At 41.3% G+C, this 15,283-nt stretch overlaps 1 protein-coding gene and 1 non-coding gene across 5 annotated transcripts in view; both read right to left on the reverse strand.

Annotated features, from left to right (window-relative positions):
• pigk (phosphatidylinositol glycan anchor biosynthesis, class K) overlaps positions 1-15,283 on the reverse strand; it is a 178,237-nt gene that overhangs the window by 12,993 nt on the left and 149,961 nt on the right. The window contains exon 11 of one of the 4 annotated variants that reach the window (XM_069939298.1): positions 283-8,575. The exons of 1 other annotated variant lie outside the window; for it this stretch is intronic. In XM_069939298.1, the coding sequence (XP_069795399.1) occupies positions 8,459-8,575 (117 nt within the window). In that variant the 3' untranslated portion in view covers positions 283-8,458. Of the gene's footprint in view, positions 1-282; positions 8,576-15,283 lie in introns of those variants that run through there. 2 more of the 4 variants (XR_011357963.1, XR_011357964.1) reach the window with 2 other exon arrangements.
• LOC138765580 (U6 spliceosomal RNA) lies at positions 12,601-12,707 on the reverse strand. The gene has a single exon (XR_011358576.1). It is a non-coding gene; the product is annotated as a U6 spliceosomal RNA (small nuclear RNA).

Raw genomic sequence — 15,283 nt, forward strand, 5'->3', positions numbered from 1 at the left:
GGGGGGGGTTATGGAATGGGTGGGGTCTGTGGGACTAGTGGAATGATGTTTTGGCACAGATTAGAAGGGCCAAATGGCCTGTTTTTTGTGCTGTAGTGTTCTACGGTTTTTTGGCCAGATTTGCTATGGAGTTAAATAATTACACCTCCATTATCTACACATACATTACCTGTACCGCAGAGTTAAGAAAAAAACCCAAGAGGAATCTCGATACTCTCAGTGCAGAAGTCGTTAAAGTCGAGCTCCTGTCAAGATACAAAAAAATACAACCAAGCCACACAGTACAATTCAAACAGACTTTATTCGAATAATGCTAGCGGAAATGAGCAGTCTGTAGTGTTGGGTAGACAAGGTCACCTCACTAAGATTGTTTGGTTTCATTCAAAGAACACAGTCACAGGGTACAATATTTAAGGAATTTTCCTGCTTACAAATTGGATAACATTTCTTTGAAGGTATTACTACAGCTTATGTTTTACATTCTGACAGGGAAATGATTTGTTGTTGGTCATGTAATCTCATGTACCAGTTATAATTAAGAACATCCTTCTGGTATATAAAAAAATCAACAGAAGTCGGGAAGGGTTGCTCACAATACATATCAGCATTCATTCTCCGCCTGCCTGATTTCTGGTTTCCAATTTACACATGTGAAGAGCTAGTTTAGTAGTAATCTTAGATTTTTGAAGTTGACAATGGTGGCCAACACTTCGAGGCACAAACAATTCCATTCAGGGACTGAGTGGTGCAGGAATTTACCGCAGCCTTTAGTTCATGTGTATTAAAGAGATCAGGCAGGCATTAAGCTATGGCTCAATCGAAGAGGTGAGAATTGATTCCTGTCTGGAATGTCCTTAGTTTCTCTCTCTCTCTCCCACACATCTTACTGGTAAAGTCTGGGTGATGGTTTCTTCATCATAATTCCCATAACTAGATATTCTATGTTCTGATGGGCGTGCTATGATGACCAGGGGTTTCTCCAAATGTTTGAAAGCGTGCAAGGTTCAAAAGCATTTTGGTGATATGGACTGTCAGCTGTGCTTTAGTGAAAAGCACCGAGCCAAAGGTTAAAAGTTCAGGCCACTCTTCAAAGGGTTAAGTAAGTGCATTACCCAAGCGAAGGCTTCAAAGGGACATCTTTCTAAGGAGACACTGGATAGGGTGTGACTTTTTTCCCCCAGAGTGAAAGAAGAAGAGGGGTTTAGAAAATTATGAGGGGCAGGGATAGGGTAGAGAATCACAGTCTTGTTTTCCAGGCTGGGCAACTCTGAAATTAGAAGGGATTGGATTAAGGTGAGAGGGAAAGATTTAAAGATTAAAGGATTAGAGGGTCAATTTTTTTCACAGGGAGGATGGTAGGCATATGGAACAAGCTGCTAAAAGAAGTCATAAAGGCGGTAACAATTACAACATTCAGGTAGGTATATGGATAGAAAATGTTTAAAGGGAGATCGATCAAATGCAGGCGAATGGGCCAAGTTTCATTATGTGCCTTGGTTAGCAAGGACAAATAGGAAAGTCATGTTTCCATTTTGTATAATTCGGTATCTTATGAGGCTTTGAGCCGAGGCCCAATCTATCCTCTGAGAGATGAAAATTATTCTATGGCACTAGTTTGCAAAAGAAATGAGATGATCTCCCATGACCTGGACAATGTTCAAACGTTGGCAAAAAGTACCAAAAGATATCCTTGTTCCTGGCACTCTCTTGGATGCAAAGTAACTGGCATATTTCTGAACGACAACAACCTCTCCACAAAAGCTACTTACTGGCAGCACAGCATTTCAGGACTTCCAAAGGTTATGATAATGCTAGATAAATGCAAATCTAAAGATCATTTTGCCATCTCACCAACCAACCACCCCCCCCCCATCAACTCTTCATTTGTCTGCTTCCACCTATCACTGTCTCCCAAGTTTTCCCTACCTGGCTCCATCTGTCCATCATCATACATCCCCTTTTCTTGGTCCACCTATCATGCACTGAGCCCTCCTTCCTCCACTTTAATACGACCCATCTCTCTCAGTTTCGAAGCAGGGTTTCAACCCAAAACGTTGACTGTCCATTTCCCTCCATGGGCGCTGAGTTCCTCCAGCAGTTGGTTTTTTGCTCTAAGCAAATTGAAGTATTTCATTATTTACAGACTCTGATAACATATACGGTTGTATGCTTTGATTAGGACCATATCTTATAATTCATCGCTGTGTTTCCTGTGCTATGTCGGGGGAGAGAGCTCAACCAGCGCAGGATTTAGGCATAAGTTAAACAAGCTGCAGGGGCCTCAAAAAATTTCAGAATCTTTTGGGGGGCTTACTGTGTGCATATATAATACACACACACACATGCACGCACACACGCGCGCATGCACGCACGCTATGTTTTGCTAATTCGTTGCCAGATTTGCGAGGAAGTGGGCGGTCGCCATTATCATCACCTAAAAGGAGGGTAAATGGAAATGGGAATGGGAAACACGGAAAGAATGGAAAGAAAGTTAAATTGACGCAAAGTCTTCTTGATACTGAGGACCCGGAACAATCATTGGGACTGGATTCATTGAGTTGAATATATTTGATTAAGTACTTTATGCAAGTCTGTCTGGGGGGGGAGGGGGGTGGATGACACTGAGACCTTTCGTCACCTGCCACTAGTGGGTTTTAGCGCACCCAGATTTTTAGGGAGTTACTACTTTCTAGCAGTTTGTTTGGGGGTAGTATATTTTTTCTTTTTTTTGACTTTTTGGAATTTTTATATGGGGGAGGGTTTAGAATATTAAGGGAATTAGAAAGGGTAGCAATACTTTATAGTGGTGTGAAGTATATTAACGAAATGTCTAATTTGAACTTTGCAACTTTTAATGTTCAGGGGTTTGAGTAAAATCTAATCAAGAGTAAACGAGTATTGACTTGCATAAAGAAAATGAAATTTGATTTTTTGCAAGAGACACATTTGACTGAAAAAGAGCATTTGAAGTTGAAGAGAGTGGGTTGTTTTCTTCTTCCTTTAACTCTAAGGCGAGGGGTGTTGCGATTTTAATTCATAAGAAATTACCGTTTGAATTGGAATCATTTGAAGGGAATGCTGGGACGGTTTTGATGGTGAATTGTAAAATTTTGGATGAATCATGGACCTTGTTAAATATTTACGCACCTAATGTAGACGATGAGCGGTTCATGTCAGAGGCTTTTTCTGTTGCTAAATCAAGCAAATGAAAATATCTTAATGGAGGAGATTTTAACTGTGTTTTAGACCCTTTATTGGATAGATCTCCGAAGGGTATAAGGAAATCAAAGGTGGCAATACAAATAGGAGCTTGGATGAAAGATTTGAATCTGGTTGATGTTTGGAGGAGAGTAAATCCTTCAGAGAAAGACTTTTCTTTTCATTCATCTAGACATGATTCATTTTCTAGAATAGATTTTTTGGCATCAGCACATTGGTAAGGTAGAGTATTGCAGGCTGAATATAAAAGTCGGGTTACATTGGATCACTATGTTGTTTTTCTCCTGTGGAAGTCCAGAAGTTGTGCAATTGTCTTATAGATGGAGGCTTAATGCAATGCTACTGAGGAAACCAGAGTTTATTACTTTTGTTAAGGAACAGATTACTTTATTCTTGGCTGAGAATATTAATTCAGTAAGTAGTAATTTTGTATTGTGGGATGCTTTGAAAACATATTTGCGTGGTCAAATTATTAGTTACGCTACGAAAGTTAAAAAAACAATATGGGGCGGAAAGTTTAACATTGGAGAAACAAATTACTGAGTTGGAAAAGGAATTTCAGAAAGATGTTACAGAAAAGATTTTAAAAAGCTGCTTTAATGAAGTTGAAATTACGTTATAATACATTACAAACTTACTAGTATGAGCGTTTACTTTATCGATCTAAGCAATGCTATTATGAACTGGGTGAGAGAGCTCATAAGGTATTAGCATGGCAATTAAAAACAGAACAGACATCGCAAATTATTAATGCTGTTAAAAAGAATTCAACAGTTACCTCAGGAAATTAATGATCAGTTTTATTCATTTTATCAAAAATGATATACTTCTGAGGGAAAGCAGGATGTTGGTTCTATTGAATCTTATTTATCTAAATTAAAATTACCTGTTTTAGGGGAGGAGGAGGTTAAGAAGCTCCATTTACCGATTTTGAGATTAAAGAAGCTATACAGGAGATGCCAAATGGGAAGTCGCCAGGGGATGATGGATTTTCAGCTGAATTTTATAAAGTATTTTATGAAGATTTATCTTGTGTATTTGGAGATGTATTGCAGCAAATAACTGAGGATCAGTTGTTACCGGAATCTTGTTCAAGTGCTATAATTATTGTGATTCCAAAGAAAGATAGAGATCCATTGAAAGTATCTTCGTATAGGCCTATTTCTTTATTAAATGTAGATTATAAAATTATAGCGAAAGTGTTAGCGAATAGACTCGCTAAATATTTACCTCAGTTGATACATATAGATCAAACAGGTTTTATTAAAAATAGTAATGTGTCTGGCAACATCCTTAGATTGATAACATTGGTCGACGCGTCTAGACAGCAACTGGATGTGGAAAAAGCTTTTGATAGGGTTGAATGGAATTTTTTATTTAAGGTGTTTGAGAAGTTTAATTTTGGCCCTTATTTTATTGGTTGGGTTAAGGTTTTACATAAAAACCCAATTGCTAGGGTGGTGACAAATAATCAAACTTCTTTACCATTTAAATTAATGCGATCACCCGGCAAGATTGTCTATTATCACCAGCCTTGTTTGCATTGGCTATTGAACTGTTAGCTCAGACAATACGACTGAATTATAAGATTAAAGGGATAAGAATTGCAGATGATGAATATAAGATTAATTTATTTGCGGATGATGTGCTGGTGTATTTGACAGAAATGGAGCAATCTTTGAAATATTTGCAAGATTGTTGAAATTTGGGGAGTTTTCGGGATATAAGGTGATATAAGGGAATGAGTGAAATATTGCCAGTTGGGGAAGGAGATTATTCAGAATATAAAAATATTATAAAATGAAAATGGTCAGATAGAATTAAATATCTAGGAGTAAATGCATATTATCAGTCTTTATATAAATTTAATTATGTTCCTTTATTAAAAAGAATTAAAATGGATTTGATTAAATGGAAAGATCTTCCGTTAATGTTAATTGGTCAAGTAAATTGTATTAAAATGAATATTTTTTCTCAAATCCAATATCTATTTCAGTCGATACCATGTTTACTTTCAAAGGTTTTTTTTCAGGATTTGAATAGAGCAGTGTGGGAATTTTTATGCAAGGGAAAATTAGCACGAGTAGCTTTGCACAAACTTACATGGAAATATGCATTAGGTGGACTTCAGTTACCTCATTTTCAAAATTATTATGAAGCTGCTCAGTTGAAATTTGTTAGTAGATTGATGGATATGGACCAACCCCTGAGTTGGGCGAAGGTGGAAATGGCTTGTATTTCTGAAGTTGATGTACACCAGTTTATATTTAAGTGGAATGTGTACTTATTACGGGAATGTAATATGCTGGTATTAAAACATTTGTTAAAAGATATGGGTTAAAAGAAATATGGTTTTAGGATCGAAGGGTAAATTATCAATTGAAACCCCATTATATCATAATCAGCTTATTCCTTTTTCAATGTTCAATAATTATTTAAAGAGATGGAATTCTAAGGGTATAAAGAGAGTTCAGGACTGTTTTAAAGAAGGACCGTTTCTTTCTTTTAATCAATTGAAGGAGAAATTTGATATATCTATAAATTCTTTATTTGTGTATTATCAACTCAGAGCTTTGATAAAAGATAATTATGGTAAAGAGATTAATTTACCTATGTTGACAAAATTTGAATCTTTGATTTCCTCTATACCAAAGAAAGGTTATATTTCGGATATGAATCAATTGTTACAGGAAAGTATGGATAAACCAGAATGGGAGAAATCTAGGACTAAATGGGAAAATGATTTAACTTACATTATCCCTCAAGAGAATTGGGAAGATATGTGTCATGAAAGTGTAACTAAAGTGTTGAATGTATGTTATGGAATAGTTAATTATAATTTTTTACATCAGTTATATTTGACTTCAGAGAAACTGAAAAAATATGGGTTTAGTAATTCGGATTCTTAGATGTGGATTATGTACTGGAACTTTTTTTACCTGCCGTTTGGTCTTGTGTTAAAGTACAACCATTTTGGGAAGGAATTAGGTTGGTCTTAGAAAAATTATTCAAAATTAAATTACCATAAGACCCATCGATTTTTTTGTTAGGCTATATGGTCTCTTTGAAGGGATTGGGGTTGGATCAATTTCATATTGCATTTGTACATTTAGTGCTGTCTGTAGCACCACAATATATATGTAGCTAGTACTTGGAAGGATAATGTGGAGATTAATATAGCACGTTGGCCTAATGAATTGAGAACTTGTATCACCATGGAAAAAATTACATGTAACTTGCATGATAATTATTCCTTTATTGTTAAAATGTGGTCTCCTTATTTGGAATATATGAATTTGGAAATACTTTGAAATACTGTATATATTCTGTTCTGTTTTTATATTTGGCTCCCCTTAAGGGGGCTGGTTGAAGGGGTGGGAAGGTGGGGAGGGGTTTTTTGGTTTTTTTATATATATAAAAATTGATTTCTTTCTGTTGTTTGATTGTATGCTGTTCAAAAAATCTTTTAAATAGAGTTTTAAAAAAAGAAAATCATATGTATTTTTCGCTTTAAATGCCTTGCTATTAAAATAATTACAAGGCATATATATTTTCAAGCTTTGTGAGTCATTCTGGTGTAATACTTTTAACAAGGGGCCTGAATCCGGCTCCTTCCTTTATTTAACTGTTTAAAAGCTGATGGCTGGGATGGTGGGGCGAGAGGGAAATGAAACACAGTATTACGATAAAGAAGTTGGAACAGAGAGCAACCAAGACAAACTTTATTTTTCTGAAAGCAACTGACATCCAAGCAATGTTTTTTTCGTTCCCCGTGTGAGGACTTGTAAGGTTCACCTGTGTGTGGACAATAGGATCCTATTAAAACTTACACCTGTTCTGTTAATCACTTAAATGGAGAAAAATGTGGATGAGGATTCAGGGAGAATCCTGCAGCGCTTGCTCACATCTGTCAGGGAACTCCGGCTTTGGAGGCTAGATTGTCACCAGCTGTGCCAACTTTCAAGCTAATGTTATCAGAGATGTTTGTAAAATCAGAGTTCTCTGTGAGAGTGAACAATCCTTCATAGCCTAGGCCCTCAGTCCAGCAGACGTGGTGTCCAGTTCATACAGCAAGCGCTGGCCACACTGACTGACATGACAAGTAGAAAAAGGGATAATCAGAGTTTTATCAGCAAATATTCCACTCTTAATCATTTTTACTGCACAAGCTCTGTGTGGACATAACTTAGTATTTGTCATTGTTTTTAGAATAAATATTATTTTCACAACCAAATCGCAATTAACTTTGTAACGGCACTGATCTACCACAGTTCACAAACAAATCAAGAGTACACTCACTCATTTCTTTCAGCCATCATGAAGTCAGCTTTCTTTTTTTTATTATTCACCAGACACAACGTTGCATTCGGCAACTCCCCAAACTCCTCTGACCTTCTCATTGATTCACTGCCACACGGGTGATCCTGACACTCTCACTCTCCTCCTGCTGCATCTGAGATTCATCACCCGCATACTAATGCTTAACCATTCATGCGTCCCATCGCTTACATCATCGGGGGGGGGGGGCCACCATCGCTCCTGATGAAGGTAAGTTCGTGACCGTGACAACCTACATTCAAATCTTGAGCAAACAATGGAAAGGTGGAGGGACTCATCACCATTTGGGAACCTCCCTCTCGTCCAGTTCCACTTTCTATCTGTCCTTTACCTAGACCCGTACTCGCTTTTCCCTAAAATACCTCCCCACCCCATACCCCCACCGATCCCCTCCTCTACCTGTCTCTCCCACCTTCTTTTGTCCTGCATCCTATTATCTCCTGATCTCTTCCCCAGCCCTTCCCCCTGAAATTGCCCCTTCCCATTCTAATCAGGTAAAAGGTTCCTGATGCAAAACATTGACCCTCTGGAGCTACTTCTTGACCCACTAAAACCCTCTGTTGTTCGCCCAAGATTCCAGCATCGACATTTCTGTTTTCCTCTGCATTCAAACCTTTTATTTTCTCCCCAGCCACCATTCAGTGGAAAAGAGTGAAGTCCTTACAAAGAAACCTTCCACTTCTCAACAAGAGCCCACAGCTTGAATCCAGCGTTACACCTCAATTCAACCTCCGCTTCAACCAGGATTTCTCATGTCATCTACAATCCACGGGTTTAACGACGGCCAGACTTGGCACTCCCATCGTCTCTCACCATTAAACTGCAAATTAAAAAAAAAATCCCCACAAGAATTAAGAATGATTTACAACAGTGCATTAAGGAACCAGTTCAGCAAAACCTCTCAAAATACATGTTTAAGCTGCTTCAGTCCATAGCTTTTGAAGAAGACCAGGAGGATGAGCATCCAGAGACTGAGGATGAACCCATCAGGAGGATGCCAGTCTTTCCTCTTCGGTTTCTGCAAGACAATCAGCACAAATTTTCACAATCAAAAAGAAAAATGCTTCAGGCAGTATCTGCGGAGAGAGAAAAACACAGTTCTTCTCTTTCTGCGTGCATGGGCGCGGCACGGTTAGCACAACGCTGTAACAGCGTCAGTGATCGGCACCGGGGTTCGAATCCGGCACTGTCCGTAAGGAGTTTGTTAGTTGTTCCCGTGTCTGCGTGGGTTTCCTCTGTGGGTTCCGTTTTCCTCCCACCGTTCGAAACCTACTGGGGGTTGTAGGTTAATGGGGTACAAATTGGGCGGCACAGGCTTGTGGACCAAATCAGCCTGTTATGGTGCTGTATGTCTACATTTTTTAAAGTGTTTTGGGTCAGACACCCTTCAGCTGAGTATTTCAAACATTTTCTGCTAATTTTTAGCACAAATAATCACCTGACATGAAGAAACAAGAAAGGCGAAGGATCGAGGGGAGGGTTCGAGTCTCAGAGCATGACCTGGTATTGGGGTTAGCAACAAACACAGAGGTGAGAGAAGGAACTATTCACTAACCCTGCCGGGAAGCTGAAGGCATGAATAACTGAGTGTGAAAAGGGAGCATAGGATGCTGACAATTCTCAACCAGTTAGGCCAAGAGCAAATCAGAGGTAACGATTCAAATCAAACATCCCACATCACAATCAGTTCTGATGAAAGAGCCATTCATCTGAAATGTGAATTATTTCTCTTGCCGCAAATGCAAAATAAAATGGCCGTGCTGATGAAGCGGCTGAAACAGTGGCACTGCCGCTGATGCGGACCCCAAAGAGCGGGGAGCAGAGACGAGCGCTGCCCCGCAGAGTCCAATTGCCCAGTTCTGACGAAGTCCGCTTTGTACGGGTTTTTGTTTTAATCCTGCAACCATGGAGGTCCGTGCTTATGCTGGGCACCACGAGGAGTTGCATTCTCGGGGGGAGCAGCAAACCAAAGAAGGGCACCAGAAATGTAGTGAACACCACCACCCCCCCCCCCCCACCCCCATTAAGAAGCAGAAGTAGAGGAAACAGACAGGCAGGTAAGGTAACCATGGCACTGGACCAGCAAGGGGTTTAGCTGTCGAAGGACCCACACAGGCTGTGGGCTGTTGGAGAGTGGCTCATAGGAACCAGGTATCGGAACTGGGTTTGAAGAGGGTGCTGAGGGCAAGAAGGGCTAGCAAAGGCCTCAGGCATTGAAGGTTTTCTGATCGTATTGGAGGTTTGGACCTGGAGCTCGGGTTGCCGATGGTTTGAACTGGCATCTCTGCAACTGCAGAGGCAAAGGGAGCGCTGGAGGCAAATCCACAGTCATTCGGTGTCTCTGAAGGGAACTCCATTTTGCATCTATTTCTCCTACCGTTAGGAGTGCTGAGCAAAGCCAATGGTGATTCTTTGTTTGCCTTATAGCAAAAGTGGACATATGTAAAAACATAATGTTGGAGAAACTCAGCAGGCCAAACAGTGTCCTTTATGTAACAGAAGTACATCATCAATGTTTCGGGCTTGAGATACATCTGTCTTGATCAGCCATTCTCAACGGAGTTCTCTGGCACCTCTGGTGGGGGGGAGGGGGGGGGGGGCGGGGTGGGCCACAGCACATTTGAATAAAAGCCTTGTCTTCTTTTCATCTCAATTATGTTTTCACGTAGTCGGCAGGAGACAAACCAAAACATGACTGCTTCACAACTTTGAGTCATAGGGCCATAGCAAAAAAAAAAAGTTGAGAATGGTTGGTTTAGATGGTGTTTGGGAAAATTGTCATGCATGTGAAAATCAGTTAAAGACAACGTCCATAGGCAGCACGGCTCATGTAGCAGTTAGTGTAATGCCATTACAGCGTCAGGAACTTGGGTTCAATTCTGGAGCTATCTGTAGGGGCTGGTATGTTCTCCCCGTGACTTTGTAGAGCTCCTCTGGGTGCTCCGGTTTCCTCCCACTCTTCAAAAACATACTGGTTAATGGGTGTATTTTGGGGGGGGCACAAGCTCGTGGGTCAGAAGGGCCTGTTACCTTCCTGTATGTCTAAAAAAAATCTACTTACATCAAGTCGAGTCAAGTCAAGTTTATTGCCATCTGGTTGTACATGTACAACCCAACGATACTGCATTCTCTGGTCCTCAGTGCAAAACATGCAGACGCACAACCAGACATAACACAACACATACAGATTCTTTGTTATAAATGCTCCTGTATAATCTTCTGGGATGTGCATATCGACAAGGGCAGCATTTGTTGCTCATGCCCAATTGCCCTTGAACCACTGCAATGCTCCTAATCAACGTACTTCCATCAGGCTAAATCTAGAGGGCAAAGATTTAAGGTGGGGGGGGGGAAAGATTTCAATGGGACCCAAGGGGAACCTTTCTCACACGTAGGCTGGAGGGTATATGGAATGGTCTGCCAGGTCAAGGTGAGCACAATTGCAAAGATTAAAAGATCATTTAGACCAGGACATGGATAGAAAAGGTTCAAAGGTATTTTGAGTTCCTGTTTTAGCAAAATGGGATTATCACAGAAAGGGATAGTATAGTGAATGGTTATAGTCAGCATTTAACATTTCACACAAGTCACAGCCCAGCGATAATCCGATACATTGGAAGAACTGAGGGAAGGTTTGTCACAGTCTTTTTCCAGAATTTGATACATTTGCAAAGACATGGTGATTTTGCCAAGGGGAGTACCATTCTGACGGCTGGAGAGAAAACTGCTTTTGAAACAGCTCTTGTGGCCAGCCATTCTGTGGAATTCAGAGCAAAACAATCTGTGAATGACTGGGCCTTTTCAGTGGATTGACCTGTGCCAGGAGGGTATTTTTGGGAAGCAAAGGGATCCATTTAATTGCGACTTGCAGTGAAGTTACTTGGAGAGACCGGTGCCAGGGTCATGGAAGCTTTATGGAGGCCGCCCAGTTTGAGTCTTGCCTACAAAAGGACCAGGAGTGTTGCGACCACAGCTCATGTGGATGGAGATTTCTTCAAAGGGCAACGCACGGAGAATTTGTGTATCTGTAGCAGCTCCAGTCTTCCCATTCAACATTAATTGTGGGCATCAAATTTCAAAGGCCTGCACTTAAACACTGAATTTATAAATCTGAATTTGAAGTAACTTTCTAGATTTTGGCCTGGACTGTAATACACACTAAACGTCTGTGCATAGTTGGGGATAGAGTTAGTGTTCTTCTTCTTTGGCTTGGCTTCGCGGACGAAGATTTATGGAGGGGGTAAATGTCCACGTCAGCTGCAGGCTCGTTTGTGGCTGACAAGTCCGATGCGGGACAGGCAGACACGGTTGCAGCGGTTGCAGTGGAAAATTGGTGGGTTGGGGTTGGGTGTTGGGTTTTTCCTCCTTTGTCTTTTGTCAGTGAGGTGGGCTCTGCGGTCTTCTTCAAAGGAGGTTGCTGCCCGCCGAACTGTGAGGCGCCAAGATGCACAGTTTGAGGCGATATCAGCCCACTGGCGGTGGTCAATGCAGCAGGAACCAAGCGATTTCTTTAGGCAGTCCTTGTACCTCTTCTTTGGTGCACCTCTGTCACGGTGGCCAGTGGAGAGCTCGCCATATAACACGATCTTGGGAAGGCGATGGTCCTCCATTCTGGAGACGTGACCTACCCAGCGCAGCTGGATCTTCAGCAGCGTGGACTCGATGCTGTCGACCTCTGCCATCTCGAGTACTTCGACGTTAGGGATGAAAGCGCTCCATCCTCAAGAGTTAGTGTTAAGGATAGTTTAAATGTTAAGACTATATTTTAAGAGTTAGAAATAAAATTAGTGGTTTAAAATTAAACACTGCCTGCTTCATTGCCTATTGCTGCTCATTACACTCGGTTCGTAACATTGGGGGCTCGTTGCCCAAGATTTTACCATATTTGGAGCTAATTGAAGCTTAACCAAATTGGGAAGCTACCGAAGGCAGCACAGAATTTGGAGCTTTGTAATCGATAAAATTTCAATCGGGAGGTTAAATTCCTTTTTGCAAGCTAATTCAGAGGCTTGGGTGTATGTTTTACTTTTAATTTTTTTTCTAAAAAATATGGAACGCTTCACGAATTTGCGTGTCATCCTTGCGCAGGGGCCATGCTAATCTTCTTTGTATCGTTCCAATTTTAGTGTATGTGCTGCCGAAGTGAGCATGGGTGTATGCTTAAAAGCAACAATGGATATTGATTTTTGGAATCACCATTTCCTGCAGAGTTGCAAAAGGCAAAAAAAAGGATGATGTGGTGAATATCTGAAGGAAAATTAATCCTGAGAAAGGAGGATATAAAGGAAGTTATAGTAAGGAAATATGCAGAAGAGGGAAAGAGGCAGAGTGAAAGAAAGTTCCTGAGAGTAAATCCATTAAGCAATAGCCTGTGTTGGAAAGGACTGAGTTAAAAAAACTGAGGCAGGGGAAAAAGAAGAGCAAAGACAGTTTGAGTTTAAAAAATGCAGAGAAGCAAAGGCGATATGAGGCAGAGACGAGGAGGTTCGAGGCAGAGCAGAGACAAAGCAGAGTTCCACCTTCTAGTCCAATAGAGAAGTTTACAGCCAGTCGAGGTGAGGTTAGTTCCTCCATTTGATGAAAGTGAAATTGATAAATATTTTCAACATTTTGAACAGGTGGCTAAATGTTTAAAATGCCCATGAGATCAGTGGTCCCTCATGTTATCTTCTTTCTTTGGCTTGGCCTCGCAGACGAAGATTTATGGAGGGGTAGTTGTCCACGTCAGCTGCAGGCTATAAAGTGTAATTCAAGAAGCACAGCAGGCGGTCTCAGCCCTTACTGCAGAACAACCTGGTCATTATGGGGGAGTAAAGAAAGCCGTGCTTAAAGCTTATGAATTGGTTCCTGAAGCTGACAGACAACAATTCAGGACTTTGAGGAGATCAATTAATCAATCTTATATGGATTTTGTCTGTGAAAAAACTGTGTGCTTTGATCGATGGTGCACATCAAAAGGCATAAAGAATGATGACAACAGATTAAGAGAACTGCTGTTAGTTGAAGAAACCAAAAGATGTGTTCCTAATGATATAAAATCATACTTAGATGAAAGCGAAGAAGGAACTTGGCAAGAATCTGCTAAATTAGCCAATGAGTATGCTCTGATCCACAAGATTAAGTTTATACCCAATAAAACCTTTCGAAAGGTTAATGTTATTCATCCCAGTAAAATTAAAAATAAATTCGGAAATAACGTGAAAATTAAAGATGAAGGGAAACCTAGTCATGTGATGCAAATTGTTATGAGCTGAAGAAACAGAAAGAGGCAGCACCAGACACCTGTATCCAAAAAGATGAGACAAAGAAAGGTTCAGATCTCATGACAACATTAGGGATGAGTTTAAATACTTTGTGTCAAAGGGTTTGGTTTCAGCTCCTGTGGGTACTGCTCGGGATTTGCATGGCACCGAAGGAGATCATGCCAGCATCGTCCACACAGATGGTGCTCAGCGCACCGCTCTCTATCCCAGGGGTCTTATATTTCAAACACCCCGGCCCACAGACCAGCTCTTTAGACATCCAGCGTAGGCTGAGAGAGCAAGTGGGCGGATAACCCTCCCCTTGCCACCATACAGACACAGCTCACCACCCAGCCACGTTCCAGCGGATCTGCAGTCCACCCACTATGTTTTCATACACAGAGGACAGCAAGGGACCCCCCCATAGAATGCCCATACGAAGGCCCCTTCGAGGTACTGTGGAGAGATGGCATGGTGTTCACATTGGACATTGGCAGCTGACAGGACAGATTCACAGTCGACCGCCTCAAAGTCATGCACCTGGACTCTGACCTTCTGGCCCCGGACCCCCAGGTCAAACACAGAGGTAGACTGCCCAAAGACCGTAAGTCAGACCATTCAGAGAGCTGCAGCAATTCTGGGGGGGGGGGGTGGGGGGGGGGTGGTGTAGAGGGCCTCTGCCAGAAGAAGCCCATGCCTAGTGCCACGTGCGGGCTAAGAGGTCCTCCACTTCGGCGTAGCAGCCTGCTGGCCGGAGAATGACACCGCAATGTGATAACATCACTTCCGGAAGCCAGCGGGTACGTCACCAGAAGCGGGCAGGCCAACACGGAGACACAGCGAAGTTAAACCAATAAAGTCATTCTTTGGTTCGCCCTCACGCTGCGTGGACATCTCTTTACTCGGTAGCGCTGCTGCAGCAGTCACTACAGCGGCACCCCAAGCGCCAGTGAATGTACTTCGAGATACTGGGACAGCCCAGTCACTTGTGTTGAACAGTGTTTTGGAGTTTGGTGATGAGTCTGCCAAGGGTGAAATAAATTTAATCCGAGATTTGGGAGGTGAAACGGAGCTGGTATCTTTGCATAGGATATTGTTGAAGTCAGAAATAATTAATGGGATTGTTTCTATTGGAATTCGAGAGAGTTTACCAATAGATGGAGTTACATAGGTTTTGGGGATGACAGCGGAGGGTCATTGACAGAGAACCAGTTATTAATGAGATAAAGACCGATTTTGAAATCAATCCGGCCTGTGCAATGACTCGGGCACAAAGAAACATGATAAGGATGGTAAAATTATTGATAAGGTAGAAGAGTTTTTAAATTGTGTGGATTTGTCAGAAAAACTTCTCTTGAGGACAGTATATTGATGTTGAACCTGAAAGTAAGGATTTTTCTTCATCACAAAAGGAATTGATAGGAAAACAAAAAATAGATATTGTGAAATAAGGTTTGATCTGAGGAAGAAATTGAGAAAGTGCC

The sequence above is a fragment of the Narcine bancroftii genome, chromosome 5 (assembly GCF_036971445.1).
Source record: "Narcine bancroftii isolate sNarBan1 chromosome 5, sNarBan1.hap1, whole genome shotgun sequence".
NCBI classification, from domain to species: domain Eukaryota; kingdom Metazoa; phylum Chordata; class Chondrichthyes; order Torpediniformes; family Narcinidae; genus Narcine; species Narcine bancroftii.